Below are 15,858 nucleotides of genomic sequence, written 5' to 3'. Positions count from 1 at the left end.
GCTTTATCTCTCCACAACACTGAAACATAAGAAAGAAATATTACTGATCACAGTTATTATGTCCAACCCTCGCTCGTCTGGTGAAGAGTAATAATGAGCATGAATGTTTTGTGAGCTGCAGAGCGCTACCTCGCTCCTCGATGAATAATTAGTAAGATCCTCGACTGAATTAACTGTAAAGTGAGCCATTTGTGGTGCAAAAGTTTTAAAATTCTCTTAAATCATGTTCATGTTTCAGCGATCGTAATGAGCTCTGAGCGGACATATCAGTCTGCACATTACAGTGAGAGAGGCCCATTATCTTTTACACCTTTTATCTCTTCCTTTTATAAAGTTGTCTTATAATTTATTCTTTTTAATAATCCGTTCTAATAATTCTGCAAATGTGCAGCTTCTTTATGTAATCACTGCAGCTGACATACTTGTTAGGGTTTCTAAGATGGTTTTGAAGCTTAAATATGACTTCTAGTTATATAATTATTATTTAATTACAATGAGAATCTTTCCTACTACATTATAGTTAATTACTAGTACAGTAAAAAGCTTGGACAAAATGATACAGATGATCATTTAATGATTTGGACGACAATAAAGAAACTCTATTCTAACTTAGAACATGCATTAGGTCGGTGTGGTGTTAGCGCCGTCGCCTCACAGCTCATAATCCAGGTTTGAATCCTGCTGTACTGCACCTGTACTCCAGCTTTCCTCTCATAGTCCAAAGAAGTGCTGGTTAGGTTAATTGGTGACTCTTACTTTGCTCCAAAGCGTAAATCATGAAAGGTTATCTGTCTTTTTTTGTCACCCCCGGTTACCCTGCCTCTCGCCCAATGACAGCTGGGATACGCTCCAACTCCTGCGCGTCCCTGAACACGGTACGTGCCATAGATAATGGAGCTGTAATGCTTTAAAGTGCCTAAAGTACTTTTTATTAAATCATATCTGACTGTGTGCAGCCACATCTCACCTGCGATATCTCTTTAGCATATCCAAGTGTAAATATTACCCTCCTTTCTGCCTCTGTTGATCTCACATCCCTGTCTAACTTTGTCCTTCTTTCTATCATTCGCCTTTCACAAGAAATAAGACCCAAAGTCTTTTTGCCAAAATCAGCCGAAATCATGATGAAATCATTTCAAAAGAAAAATCCACTCCCTTCCCTGATAAGGCCTCCAATTTCCTATCTAAACAGCGCTGGCACATTGGCACATTCACTAATGCTGTAACACCAGGAAGCCGTGCAGCTTTAATCCCTTTCACTGGAGAGGCCAGACTGTGGCAGCGACTCAAACTCGTTGGGAAAGAAGCGGAGAAAAAAAAAAGCTAAGAAAGTCTACAAACACATCGACTGCCATATTTGTAGTGAAAGTTCAGTGAGGTCACAGAGGAGTCTCTCATGGCACGAGCCAGAATCTGCATGGAAGAAGAAAACACAGCGAGGAAGAGGAAGAAGTTTGGCAGAGGAGACAAGAATTAAGGGAGTGAAATGCCGAGCTGGGCCAAAGCACTCTCTGAAGAAAAGCAGTGACAATGGAGAGGCCGGAGAGAGCGGAGAGGAAGAAGTTGATGGTGATGATGAGGATTATCCTCATTATCAGTGGCCCCCGTGCTCTTCCACAGCCACCCTACACGGGCAACATGTCACTTTTTACTGAGAAATAGCAGCACTCAGACACATCATGTCAGGATGCAGAAATAGACCAAGGACACCTCTTTATCAAGACGTAGCTCTACACATCTTTGTTTGACATTTTAGGAGTAATTCAATAATAAAAATAAATACGAACAGTACAAATGCACTGTACATGCTCTACATGTAGAGTACAGCTACAGAAATACAACTTGCAATCAATTTCTGTTTTCTGCATTTTGCCATAAGTTCTCATCAGGAGCATCCATCCCAGATAATCCTCTGGAGTCATGTCTACACACCCAGTGTGCACTGCGTCCAAGAGGGACATGTGATCGTGTGGCTGGTGGCAGGTAAACCAAGAAAAAAGTCTTTCATTGAAGTTTTCAGGGAACGTAAAGTCTCAGAGACTAAGAGTTTGGGATTCTTTTACTATAGCTTTGTATATCATCACAGTATAATTATAAACATGGTCACCCCTGCTTTTAGGAGCAACAAGAAAAAGCAGCTGATCAGCGGACCTCAAAGACCTCAAGGGGGTATAGACATGTAAGAGGTCAGAGATGTAACAAAGTGATATCCCAAACGAAAAACAAAACAAAATGAAATTCTCACACGCCAAATGAATTAATACGAATGGGAGCAATTGGAGGGAGGCCAGGATGGGGGTTATGTGCAGCATTTTGGACCGACTGTAAGCGCGTAAGTGAGGCCTGGTTAACGTCAGCATAAAGAGCATTACAGTAGTCCAAACAGGTTGAGATAAAAGCATGCATCATTCGCTCAAAATCATTAACAGATAAGAATGCACAATATGTAACAAATCAGACTATAGCTAGGGTTTGCACATGGATTTAACCTTTTTTTTAATAATAGTTTGAACATTTAAAATTAAGTGTAAATACACAGGGATGTTGTGGTATTTGAAACATGGTTATTGGATGCATTTTGTGCCAAAGCACTGAAAAGTGATCTACAGCTGAGTCCACTCTGACTTCTGTCAAGCTATTTAGCAATCAATACCAATAAACTAGGTAGTCTAATTGGTTTAAAACTACTAAAATTGTAATGTGCCATTGTCCATAGAGCTGTCTCCATTCTATTGAAAACTACAATTCGACAATACAATTCACATGACTTAAGCATTTGAGGGCCTAATAACCGAGCGGAGTCCTGAATAAAAACAGGTTGAGAAGCTGTGTGCGACTGATGTGAAGATTTGTGGTTGAGTTTCTCACCAAGCTGTAAATGTGAAGCAGAAACTGGAAAGAAAGAACAACAGTCGGTGGTTTTAAACAATAACTGATAAAAGTAGTCGTGTAAAATATTCAACAAAATTAAATTCTGTTCGCTGATGCAACCTTGAACACATCTCCCGGCCTCTGTCTGCCCACCTGCTGTTACGCCCCCGCTCTCACCCCATTTTTAAAGAAGACTGAAGTCCGGTGGACGATTCAAGCTCCATCAATAAAGTCTGCTGCATCATTCTTGACACTTTTCAGTCTTTTAATGTGTAAAAGTGAGCCCATTTCCACATCCTCCTCCCTCTACTTCTCCTGCATGCTCATTTTTTGCCCCACTTCCCTTTTCATTTCACCATTCCTCCACCTCTCTCTTCTTTCTTCCTCACATTAAAGTCTTATCCTTACTATCCTATCCTATATCCAGCCCCTCCGTCTATACAAACACACACATTCAGACCCTGACACAGACCCTTTGCGCCCTCTCTGCTTTCTTAGCAGGGAAGAGGAAGTGACTCAGACGCCGGGATCTTAGGATCAGACTCCTAGTCCAAGAGATGGGACAAAACAAACAAGAGTAAATGCTGCCAAACCCTGCAGGCCCTCTCTGCTTCCCTCTGCAAACAGCTCGGGGCTTAAAGTGACAGGCCATGCCCCGATGTAGATTGTATACGACTGCATTCATTTGGGAACATGATAAGAACTGTTGTTTCTTATTTTTTCAGTTGTATAAGGACGATCTTGCAAGCAGACTGCTCCCGCTTCAAAGTGGTTTTAATGGATGTTTTAAGAAATATTTCATCGCTTTCAACTTCTGTGCGTTGCGTCTGCACGATTCAGATCTCTTTAATCTCCACAGTGCTGTCAGCTGCGATGTTTTTATCCTCTGCTTGACTTCTGGATGTTTTGAAAAGCATTTGAAACCTTGAATCTGAACTGCATGCAAGTTCATGTGGGTTCAGTATGTATTTGTTGTGTTTTTGTACAGTGGTGAGCAAACCTGCCTCGCAGAATGTGGCTTAATTCTCCTCATGTCTGACCTAACTGTATATGTGAGTGTATGTGTGATGTGTTCTTCCTCCAGCAGCTCCTTCCCATTGGCTTGGCTCCAGCTGTGGAAGGTGTGGTCTGGATGAACGATGCTGAATCCTTTGTTCAGCAGTGCACTTTAATATTGAATAGTACACAGTAAAGAAGCCGTAGTCGGGTGTGTTGATATGTTATTAAGTTCCTTTTAGTTTAACATATAAAACATAAATGGTCGAGGAATGCGTTTCCTCGTTTTTGCCACCTGTAGCAGGATGTGCCCACTCAACTCAGAGGAACTAAACAAAAGATGCGATTGTGTCAAACTGGGAGTATTTGTCGTTACTCTGATTGACGTTTAGAAGAGGAGCTCCAGTCGATCATTTAAGGATCGAGACTTGGTTTAGGAAGACGAAAGACCGCGAGACGCGAGCGCTTCCTCTGACCATGATGATCATGGGCACCGCGCGCTCCTCTCCGTGTGCGTAAGCTGCTGTGGAGGATCCACACATTATGAGCGGCCATGGCATGGTGTGACCGAGGGGTTCAGACGCTGCTGGCCATCGCGGGTGCCTTCGCCGCCTTCAGTCTCATGACCATCGCCATCGGCACCGACTACTGGCTTTACTCCCGGGCGTACATCTGCAACACCACGAATGTCACCACGGACGACACCCAGATGCAAACCAAGAAAGTCAGAGGCGACCTGACGCACTCCGGGCTGTGGCGGATCTGCTGCATCGAAGGTAAAACTACTTTATCTGACAAACTTTTTTGGTCACAAACCAAATGTTCATCACCACGGGTGCGCATGTTATCCCATGATAAACTTGCTGATCTCCTTCTGATGATGGTTTTATGGATGGGTGGTGCCGATAAGCACGGTCTGATTGATCAAACTGTCGCTATGTGTTCTGCCAGTGAAAGAAAAACATGTAGTTGAACGAACGCACCTGTTAGGACTCAAAGTGAACCTTTGTCCGTTTATGCAAAACAGTACAAGGGACGTCCGCAAGTCTTTTTGGTGTGAAGACGCACCAAAAATGGAAGTCGCGCAAATTGCCCGTCGTTATCAGTTATTTCTATTATAACAAGCGTTGAATAGTATTCAAAAAGTTACGTCAATATGATTTTGTGTAAGAAAGATTGGAGGGAAACTGCTGCTTGTTGCGCGCAAAGGCGGTGCTGTGCGTGCGTAATGCCACATTTTCTACATTTTCCTTGGAACATAATGAAGTTTGTCTCTAAAAATAAGACTCACTGGGCAGAGCATGACCAAATGTTGTGGGATTTTACGTTTTATATTTTGTTACAAACGACCAAAGTCGCTTAATGTCGTATTTTCCTTAGAACTTCATACGCTTGTTTGGCAATAAAATATTATATTATTATATATAATATATTGGATTCATTTCAGCTCCAGAAAAAACGCTGTAGCGACTTGCTTCAGGAGATTCTTTCAACATTTCCTCAGCCGTTGTGCTTCTGCATATCCATGGTCCCCAGCAGACACGCCTGAGGAGTTTTGGGCTTGGCTGTCTGCAGTTCGTTTGCACAGTGTTGCGACCTCACTGTAGATGAGCCAAGTGAATCAGTGAAATCCATCAGGGTGTGACCTGTGCTTTAGTGATCAACAGGAGCATAACGTTCGACTAGTCACCAGTGACGTCTTCCATCAGCCCTGCCTGCTGAGGCGCTGTCCACTGCTGCTGGTGCTGAAACCTACACTCTGGAAGATTGTGTAACTTGTCATACAAACGACATAATTAAATAACGAGCATTTAGATGAATTAACTTTACATTTACAGGACAACCTCAGGTTCAGACTTACTATCTAGAAATAGTCAGTTGCGTACATGTAAAGTATTCTCTTTGTACACAATAGTACTAAAGGTTACTGTGGAATGAAGATGATGCTACTTAATGTCAGTCTCTATAGCTACTAATTTCATGCAGCCAAGCAGATGTTGCAGTTGTAATCACATATGGACAATACAGCATGTTGTTGTCTATTAGGGTTGCCTTCTAGCTCCTATCACTTTACAGCATGTGAGCACAAAGTGATAACTTTTGGTGAGATCATAGCGAATATGTTTAATTCCCAAGCGGTGTAGCTTTAAGCTGAATTAAAGACTTTTTTTTTTTTAAAGGAAGCTTGCAATTCCTACGTTTCCATGTGTCTTGAAGGCATCATCTCTCAGACATGTAGAAAGATTTGACTGTTGTGGGCGGTGGGTCCAAGTGAAGAGGCGGCGCTCGCCCAGAGGTTTGTCTCATATGCAGATGATTGCAGCAATCATTGAAGTCACACTCCCAGCACTTTCACTCTACACTCTTACTACTGTTACTGAAATTTTACATATAAAAAAAAAAAAAGCACGACTATTTATGGACTTCCTGTAAAGTTAATAAGAAGGCATGTTCGCCCTCTCTCGCTTCGAACCCTTGAGAGCGTCATCAGCAGAAGTGAGCTGGAGTGCTCGCTGTTCTTAAACATCTTTTACGGCACCCTCTCTTTCAACCGCTTGTGTTGTTGGATGTGTGAGAGCTGGAACAAAAAGTCACATTCTCTTGCTTCTTCTCTCTCACACGCACACACACACAGGCACTGTTGCCACACTGTTCTCATGGCACACCGGTACAAGAGTCATAGCTTTAATTTTCCACTTTCCAGTGGAGAGAAAATCTCTTCCAGGAACAAAGAAGAAGAAGGAGTCCAACCTGTTCCATTAGGTCAGATTAGCAGAATAAATAATGGGGACGCCTCGGGACACGTCGGCTAACCTTATAGAAGATATTACGCTTGTCTCTTTTCCTCAAACAGACGTCTGTATAAGTGTTGGGTCTTGTTAAACAAGGAGAAGGTTCACTGGAGGAGAATGGCGATGGCAAATGAGCTTTTAGTGGGACCGGTTTGAAGTTGTTCTGCAGGCGGTCATGCTGAAATACAACAAGAACTCTCACTTAAGCGAGTCAGCTGTAATTGCTGAACACGCCGGAGAGGAACTAAAAGACATGACGTGTTTCAAACAGACACTCTGAATGGACAAATCCTGCTGATTTACCACAATTTCACCAAGTTTTTCTCCCAGTGTGATTGTTTGAGCCTCCTGTTTGTAAAGTCTGCATCTGGTGTTGTGGCTTTGTGTGTGTGTGTGTGTGTGTGTGTGTGTGTGTGTGTGTGTGTGTGTGTGTGTGTGTGTGTGTGTGTGTGTGTATATGTGTGCGTCTTTGCCGTGTGAATGCATTAGTAAGATGTCAAAGGCGTCCTCTGAGAAGCGGAGCTAGAAATGTGATTCTGGGTTGCCGGGAGGAGGTTGCCATGGTGAAGCTATGCTGAGTAATAAAAGATGGGCTCCGCTCTCTCAGACAGATGGGCTCTGGGGAGATTCCTCCCCTACTGAGCTCCCTCGCTTTCTTTCTCCTCTATCCATCTTCCTCACCGTCATCCCTCTCATTATTAACTCACTGGCCTTCTGTGTATTTATATAAATATTTTCAACTTTAGTTTGACTGTACAAAAGAAAAGTTTTGATATTTTCTCGTTATCTTCTTCTCTACTCGTTCTGAACCTTTTGGATAGATGTTACATACAGGGAATAAAACATCAAATTACACAGACGCAGTGATCTTACAAATATAAATCACACATGAGATCCACTCACACACCCAGTATGGATTTATTACACAGTGTCTGAGCCGCTGTATTGATTGAGCTCCTTACATAAAATATGCAAAAGAATACGAGAGAGGAAAACATTTTACAAAGCAGGAGGCTGAGACGTGTGTAACGGAGACATGATGGCGATAACAGTTGTAAAATAACCGAGGATAAGAGTTGAAAGAGACTCAAAGAGTGAGACAGTGAAGATACACAGAGTCTGGCTGGTGAGGATGTTTCATCACTTTATCTCTGCCTTTCTCTCGCTGTATTCCTCAGCACTCACACATTAACGATAAAGAATAGCAGACAAATGTGACATCCAAAGAAACTGGTATGAAATCATGTCATAATATTGAGTAAGAGAAATTTTAAAACGTGTTCTGTGTAAACAAGCACTATTGTTAAAGCTCCTGTGAGGAGCTTTCTGTTTGTGTTGATTTTGGCGCCCCCTGTGGACAAAGCCGTTCCTTTTATTTCTTTGCTGATTTTGTCCTGTACATGCTTAAGTGGTGGTTTTTAACAAAAAATCCTGCTTTCTTTCACAGTCACATGTATCACTCACTTTCAATTTTTTCCGTGGAAAATGTAAACAAAGGCAGCGTGCAGTTAATAGCTTTGTCTGACACGTACCCCCCGCCAGCAGTTTCAGGCGTTAAAAAACAAAATGAGTGCATGTCTGAGCCTATAAACGTTTTCTGCAACAAAATGTTTAACTGTTTAGATGAACTTTTTATAAAAATGGAGACAGTGCTAACCAGCCAGCAAAAAGCCATTTAGGCTAATAATGGGAGTCTTCAAAGAGGCCAAACACCACTGGAGAGTTACTAAACAATAGAGGCAAAAGTATATTCCAGTGAGGCTGAATTTTCACAGTGAGTCTGTGACTGACTCGTAAGTTTATATTCAGTGTTTATACTGTTTGTATCCTTAAGGCCAGACAACTTGTTATCTGGTTGTCCTCCATTTTGAAAAAAACACGCCAACACAGTTTTATTTGACAGATATTTTGAGAAGGCTGCAAGCTAGCACAAATGGATGAAAACAATCCAGATTATATACCAGCTCCATCCATCCGTCCATTATTACTTTTAACAGCATTTTTCTGTTGAAAATACGTTTAAAAGACAACTATGGCCGCCTTGACAAAGACATTCAAATGAATGAAGATGTTATTACGCTTAGACCAGATTCTGCACAGCCCACGTACCTGGGCATTCACAGTCTTCTTTTTTCTTCTGCTCCCTTTACGATGTCTCCGAACCTTCTTGTTAACATCACACAGCCCATAAAACTCACTTTTTTTTTTCATCCAAAAATCAAAAACACTGTTTGGAAAAATGCTGCTTTCATTACAGTCATCACCCTTTCATCGCTAAGTTTTCAACCCAATTTCAATGTTGAAATCCCAGTTGGTGCTCACTGGGTTCTTGCTATGTTTCTTAGCTTGTTACTGGCACCAGTTGTTTATTGCACCTTCAAATTTGGCTAAATTGCTGGGATGAATGAAGCTGAATGCACTGCAGTTACAAAGATATTCCAGTGGTCAACTTGAAGTCTTATGGTTTCCAGATGAATTCATTTCAAATGTGTTCATACAAACTAAATGGTAAATGGACTGTACTTATACAACGCTTTTCTAGTCTTTGCAACCACTCAAAGCTGCTTTTACACTACATGTCACATTCACCCATTCACACACACACATACGTACACTGATGGCAGAGGCTGCTACGTCAAGTGCCCAACTGTCAATCGATATCACATTCATAGCAATTTGGGGTTCAGTGTCTTGCCCAAGGACACTTCGACATGTAGCCTGAGGGAGCTAGGGATCGAACCTCCGACCTTACGACTGAAAGACGACCGACTCTATCACTGAGCCACAGCCACCCCAAACAAACCCATCTTTAACCCTGTTTGCATTTATTCAGTTAAACTTGAATCTCTAAGAACTTGTCCTGCTGCTTTGGAGAAAGTTTATCTAAAGACTTAAATTAAGTCTCACCATTGGTTTTCATTAATTAGACTGCATGGGCTTTTATCATTTTCTCACAAAATGTGTTTTCACTTTAACAATTTAAGATTTCTCTGAATAATTTAGACATAACCAACAGCGTTAGTCATGGTTTGGATGAGTATACTGTTTCTATGGTTTTGAATTGAACAGTGATTTTAAGATATGCTGCTTTTTGAAGGAGAATGACTGTTTTATAATATCCAAATTACTGACATGATGGAGTCAAAACTTTCCTCTGCTCATTCTGCTTTTTCCATTTTTACAGTCTAATTCAAATAAACAGCAAAGCAACGCAATCTCTATTTACAGGGATTGGGATTTTAGGGACGGCAAGTGTTCTGGTTTCCGTTTGTAGTCCGAGTAATATCGAGCGTATCAGCAGGCTGCGGCGTATGCAGGAAAACCAGTCCGTGAGGAGAGCAAAAGCAGGCGGAACGTAATCCACCGTAATGACATCCCGGCTCCCATCAGCGTCATCTGACAATGATTTGGCTTTTTATTTCTCTCTATAAACAGACATCTGCAACAAGTTCATTTAACAATCTGTTCTAGATCTAAAACTCAACTTGAGAGAAATTCCCTTGTTGCTGAGTAATTTTCTTCTCCTCTTGAGAGCAGACCTGTCAAAGCATCACTTTTACTTTTTACTAATCTGCATCATGATGTTGAAATTTCGACAAAAGGTAAGATTCACAGACTGTATAAAAAGACGGACGAAATGACAGCTCCCTAAAAGTGAAGCCAAAACATCTCTGTCGCCCTCTGCTGACTAGCTGCAGTATAGGTCATAAAGCCCGCCTCCTCCATGTCATCAGATGTGACATTAGTCAAACAATAAAATCAAAATACACATCCAATACATTTTTCTCTAACATGGTTTCTGTCATTATAGTTAGTTCTTATCATGCTGATTTTAAGTGTTCATTTTTCTGACAGGTTTAATTTGTTATGTGATGCTGTAAAAAGGATGATTGACAGCTCTGCTGACCAATAGGGCTCCTGCAGCCGATCTGTTCCGGATTAGCAGAGCAGGAGAACAATCACTACAGTCATTGAAATTGACATATCTGTGAACGTCTGCTTCAGACCAACACAAGAAGCTGTTCTACTGTTAAATACGCCTTGCTGTTTTTTTCATTAAGTTAAGTGTGTGTTTTGGTTAGCAGAAATGGCTACGGCGGCTCCACCCGCCGGTCTCTACTGCGCAACTCTGGCTCCAAATGATGTCACCATTGCAAAATGGCAGCGGCTATCATGGGGGCTATTTTGGCATCAACTTTGTACAATGAGAGCAGATGGAGACGTGTCGTCCATATATACAGTGATTGGCATTTATTGTATAGACATATAGAGGGTGAAATTCGCTTCACATTTCATCTGAACACACGGTCGCTTCTCAAGTTGCTAACCAAACTGTAAACGATGCCACATGTGGAAAAGGAAGTCTTGACTGGACGTCGTTTAACCCGGACATGGCTGACATGTTCACCGTTGTACCTACAGGCTATATCGTCTCAGTTGTTAGCCGTTGGGTTCCGAGATTGAGAGAAATCAAACTAATTCTAGTTTGTTTTTTCAACATGTTATCAGTTTGACACAGGTGATGTACAGTATGTCTATTGATGTGTCTGCAGGTATGTTACACGTGTCTTGCAAAGATTCAGAGCAAATAACAAAGAAATGACAGAATGATGCAGCAAAATCAGCCCTCTGAGTTTCTAATTCAAAGTCTAACCTTTCAATATTCATAACACTCCAATGTTTTATTCTCTTAAAAGTGAGGGAAGATTTTCTCAGAGAAGAGACTGGGTCTCTGAATAGAAGGTGCCCGAGGGCCTCAGATCCACAGCAGCATGTCCTCAGACTGTTTCTGACATGGTTCGAGGTGAAAACAATACAGCTCAGCTCTGCTTTAGATACTCTTCACCAAAAAGAGACTCCAGTTGTCTAAAAGTTATCATGTAGACGGTCAACATGTTGTTCCTCTCGTCTTTGGGGCTCTGTTATAAAAGACAGTATCTTCCTGTAACTGCTGTCATTTGCTCCCTGCACCGGCTGTTAAACTCACACACTGTATTTTTGGCTTCTCTGCAGGTATCAACAAAGGAAGCTGTTTTCGAATCAATCACTTTCCGGAGGATAATGACTACGATACCGACAGCTCCGAGTACATCTTACGTAAGTCATTGCAACATCTTCAAACACGCCAACCAACACTTAATCCGCTCTTTTTTTCCTCTTTGAGTGTTGATGGCTTTATCACAGGGGTGCTTAATGTGTCATGACATCGCCATCCCTCCCCCATAAAAGCCTGATGTCATGACAGTAATTGGAGCTGGAGAGATGATGAAGTGATGTCGTTTTCTGATGAGAAGTAGAGCTTGTCTGAAACATGACGTTAGCCACCTTAAGAGCTCAATTTCACATTTGACCCGGGTAGTTTGATGTGAACAGGTCAGTCTGAGAAGCGACACTGGAAATTGTCTAACACCATGGGTAATCCATTTTATTACAGTTCAATCAATTTCACTGTCTTGCTTGTGGTTCAGACTGGCTTCACTCCACATATCAAATTTGCCTTCTGGTTTCATGGCCTAATAGAGATCTTCTCATCTTTGCTGTTGTCTATATTGATCAATTTCAATTCGCTCATGGAATTTAAATCCTGCTCTCACTCTCACAGTGTGATGGGGAGGCAGGCGTGTGTGCTCATCAGGCCTGAGTATCTGCTGAGGCTTTCATCTGTTGAACCTCGGGCTCTTTTTGCTCTGCTTTCAGTCCTTTTATTTCTACACTAACAGCAGAGTTACTACATGTGTCAGCAGGCGTGCAATAAATGGTTAATTTAAGGACAGCTTCAGCTACTTAGAACAGCCATCGATTTGCATGGGAGTAGTGACCTGTTGAATACTGATTAAAAAGGTTTGACACACTTCGCCTCCTCAGGCTTTAAGAAGTAAGAAGACCTTCACAAAAATGCAGTGTGTGCATCCTTGAGGGGAAATAGATGTGTTGAATGTTTACACTTCCTGATCAAATATTTGTGTGTCCATCCTTGTTGTTCAGTAGAAGTCTTCCTCTTCCTTTGTCTTGGTATGTTGCCGTGTGTGTTGGCAATGTAGAGCCATTTGATGATCAGCAGCTTGAAACCAATCGCACCAGCAGGAATGTGTAAGGGATGGGTATCGAGAGCTGGTAATTTTTGGTGTTGGTATTTGAATGGTCATTACTGAAAGTACCAATAAGTTAATGGACAAACGGTGCTCCTGTTGGTATTTAATGTTAACATACCGTCTTATTTAATGTCGTTTTCATTCAATAGATTCATTCTGACATAGCTGGTATCCGCCCCGAGTGATGACAAAGCCACTGGTGACAGGCAACGACATTGCATCGTTTGTGGTCTCATGCTGGAGAAAATCTAGGTCTATAGAGTGCACAGAGGAAAGCATTCGATAGTTTGGGCTCACTTTACTAAAACTTAAACTGGTGCATCTTCGTGCAATTTCTGTAAAAAGGTAGTTTCGTCTAGTGGGTAACACCAGCAACCTTACGAAACACATGCAATTTCAACATTCTATAAATCTGAAGCAGTACAGCATGTCTGACAGCTTTAGCAAAGCGGCTAATGCTAACATAGTTGCTAGCTTTACTGCTAGTAGGCTACGTCCTCAATGCAGCCTCTGAGTGCTGATGGCTCTGATAGCAATGCTGCAGAGGGAATTAGCCAATCTAAAAATGCAGTCAAACACCTGGTTCTTATAAATATGCCGGTAGTTAATCAGTCAGTGGCTAACATTAGCAGAAGTCAGACACCCAAGTTAAACCCATTCTTAAATCGCTAAACGGGAGAAAATGACAGGAAAAAACCTCAGAATGTCACAGAGCTGTCATTAAGATTATTGTAAAAGATTTACTTCACTACAGTTGAGTCCAGTTGGTTGAGGTACGCTAGTATGTGATAGCTCGCCAAAGGTTGAATTTTTAGTTGCCATGACAGCCAGAAAACTATTTTTGTATTGCTTATGATTGTTACTCTTACTACATGTACTGTTCATGTGAACTTGTAGGAAGATGACCACAGCCCTTTACCCCAGTTACAACCTCCCTTCCAGAGGCACATAATAGACACCCTAATAAAGACATGTCTTCATTATTTGCAACAATAATGGAGAGCAGTATAGATAAGTATCTGTATTGATAAGCAGTATTTGTATCGATACCGGTATAAAATCCTAACAATCCCCATCCCTAGTTTTGGTTCACCTACTTGGTTATGTGTGTTGGAGTTTAACATAAATTGGGGTAAATGAAACTGAGACTAACTCATAGAAAAACAGCTCCATAGTACTTCACAGGGGAACTTGAAGACAATCATATTAAAGCTACTCTCATCAACAAATTGTATTTACAGTGAATGGAATGACTTCAATCACACTCATACAAATATCACCAGACCCTGCTTTCCTTCTCAGCTCTACAGAGTATTTTAGAGTCTTTAAGCTATTTTTTTCCCCCAGCAGGCAACTTCCTTTATTTGGTTTGCTTTCAAAGCTCTCATCATCCTCTCTTCAAGCAGCTTTAAAAGTGAACATGCTTTGAGAGAACCACAGAATAGTACCTGCCCAAAATCACAGTAGAGCATTTAGCTCTGAGAAAGTCAGATATTTCCCTCAGAGTTGGTGGGGACCAAAAAAAAGGTAAAAGTTGACTGAATATTAGATTTGGTTGCCAGAAACAAGAGTCCAAATGTATGGTAGCCATAAGCAGACATGCATTCATGCATTTTATTTACTAAGTTTTCCTGTGAGATCTTGACTTATTTATCTCGTTATCTCAAGATAACAACGCTGGTTTTCCTGAGATTAATTAATTTCAGTCAATATCTCAAGACAACAACTGGAAATAAGTATCAGAGGAAAACAGAGTAAATAAAATGTTTGTCCGCTTAGGGCTTCCGTAGAAATGAATGCTAATGCTTCTTCATTTTACTGTCTCACACCAACAGGTATAGTGCGTGCATCGAGCCTCTTCCCCATCCTCAGCACCGTTCTGCTGATGTTGGGTGGCCTGTGTGTCGGGTTTGGACGCATCTACAGCAGCAGGAACAACATCCTGCTCAGTGCTGGCATCCTGTTTGTGGCTGCAGGTAGGACCAGACTGACAACATAACAGATAAAAACACACACTTTTGGGAGAACAAAGGAATGCTGTGCAGTGCTGCAGACAAAAAGAAGAAAAGGTACTTCAGGAGACAGAAGGCGTAGACAAAAACAATGCAAGAGAGTTTCCCTTGTGGGTCTGTTAAGCTTTGTGTCTCCTTAAAAGTTACTCACAAAAATGCCTTTTTGCCTGTGCCATGTTTTGTCATTTTTATACTATACAGCAAAAAAAGTATGTTACACTGTTGTCTCCCTTTCCTGTGGTACATTTGTTCCTTTCTAATTATCAGTGAAAAATAATTTTGTATGAAAATGCAAAGAAATTTTCAAGTTCCTACAAGGTGATGTTCTGAGGTGACAAAAGGGATATAGTTGATGATATAGTTGCACAGCTTGCAAGTGAACCCAAATTGAAATGGAGGATCAAATACACACTGCAGTGTAATCTGTTGCCTTTTGTATCCGCTAATGTGCTTAAAGTTTTGGCATTTTACATTCATATGCTTGCCTTTATGTCCCTTCTTAATCATCTCCCCCTCTCTTTCCTCTCCTCAGGCCTGAGCAACATCATCGGCATCATCGTCTACATCTCCAGCAATGCCGGAGACCCCAGCGACAAGAAAGACGAGGACAAGAAGAACCACTACAACTACGGCTGGTCCTTTTATTTTGGCGCCCTCTCCTTCATCGTGGCTGAATCGGTTGGGGTCCTCGCGGTCAACATCTACATCGAGAAAAACAAAGAGACACGCTACCGAGCCCGACGAGACTTCATCAAAACCACCTCCTCTTCTTCGCCGTACTCTCGCATCCCAAGTTACCGCTACAGACGAAGGCGCTCACGCTCAAGCTCGAGGTCGACCGACCCATCTCGTGAGCCCTCTCCAGTGGGGATAAAGATCGGTGGAGGAAGCGAACGAGGGTTGGGGATGGGTTTGCCGATGGGGGATATATCCCTGTACGCCCTCAGTAGGGACCCTTTGAAGGGCGCCAGTGGGACTTCAGGGCCCTACAGTCCAGAGAGAGACTCTGGGTTTTTACAAGTCCACAACTGCTTCCAGAAAGATGTGAAAGATGGAGTAAACAGGAGAACCACACCGGTATGAGGTCAGGAGTTT

The 15,858-nt window shown here is 41.8% G+C and overlaps 1 protein-coding gene across 1 annotated transcript; it reads left to right on the top strand.

The window, feature by feature from the left end:
* The first annotated feature begins 4,420 nt into the window (after positions 1 to 4,420).
* On the top strand, positions 4,421 to 15,858 carry LOC138594781 (voltage-dependent calcium channel gamma-4 subunit-like). The gene is made up of 4 exons (XM_069666006.1): positions 4,421 to 4,643; positions 11,673 to 11,756; positions 14,587 to 14,727; positions 15,296 to 15,858. The coding sequence occupies exons 1-4, from the start codon at positions 4,421 to 4,423 to the stop codon at positions 15,844 to 15,846; spliced, it is 999 nt and encodes a 332-aa protein (XP_069522107.1). The 3' UTR covers positions 15,847 to 15,858.

This window comes from Semicossyphus pulcher, unplaced genomic scaffold, assembly GCF_022749685.1.
Source record: "Semicossyphus pulcher isolate SPU_LCO1_2020_fin unplaced genomic scaffold, fSemPul1.0.p SCAF_17, whole genome shotgun sequence".
In the NCBI taxonomy this organism is placed as follows: domain Eukaryota; kingdom Metazoa; phylum Chordata; class Actinopteri; order Labriformes; family Labridae; genus Semicossyphus; species Semicossyphus pulcher.
Note: the sequence above shows the minus strand (reverse complement) of the source record. Positions and strands in the feature narration are given on the sequence as shown.

Excerpts from the sequence above, each read along its gene's own strand:
- LOC138594781 (XM_069666006.1), top strand. The coding sequence starts at position 4,421 with ATGGCATGGTGTGACCGAGGGGTTCAGACGCTGCTGGCCATCGCGGGT. Across the intron at positions 4,644-11,672 it reads GCGGATCTGCTGCATCGAAG|GTATCAACAAAGGAAGCTGT; the intron begins GTAAAACTACTT and ends GCTTCTCTGCAG. Across the intron at positions 11,757-14,586 it reads CAGCTCCGAGTACATCTTAC|GTATAGTGCGTGCATCGAGC; the intron begins GTAAGTCATTGC and ends TCACACCAACAG.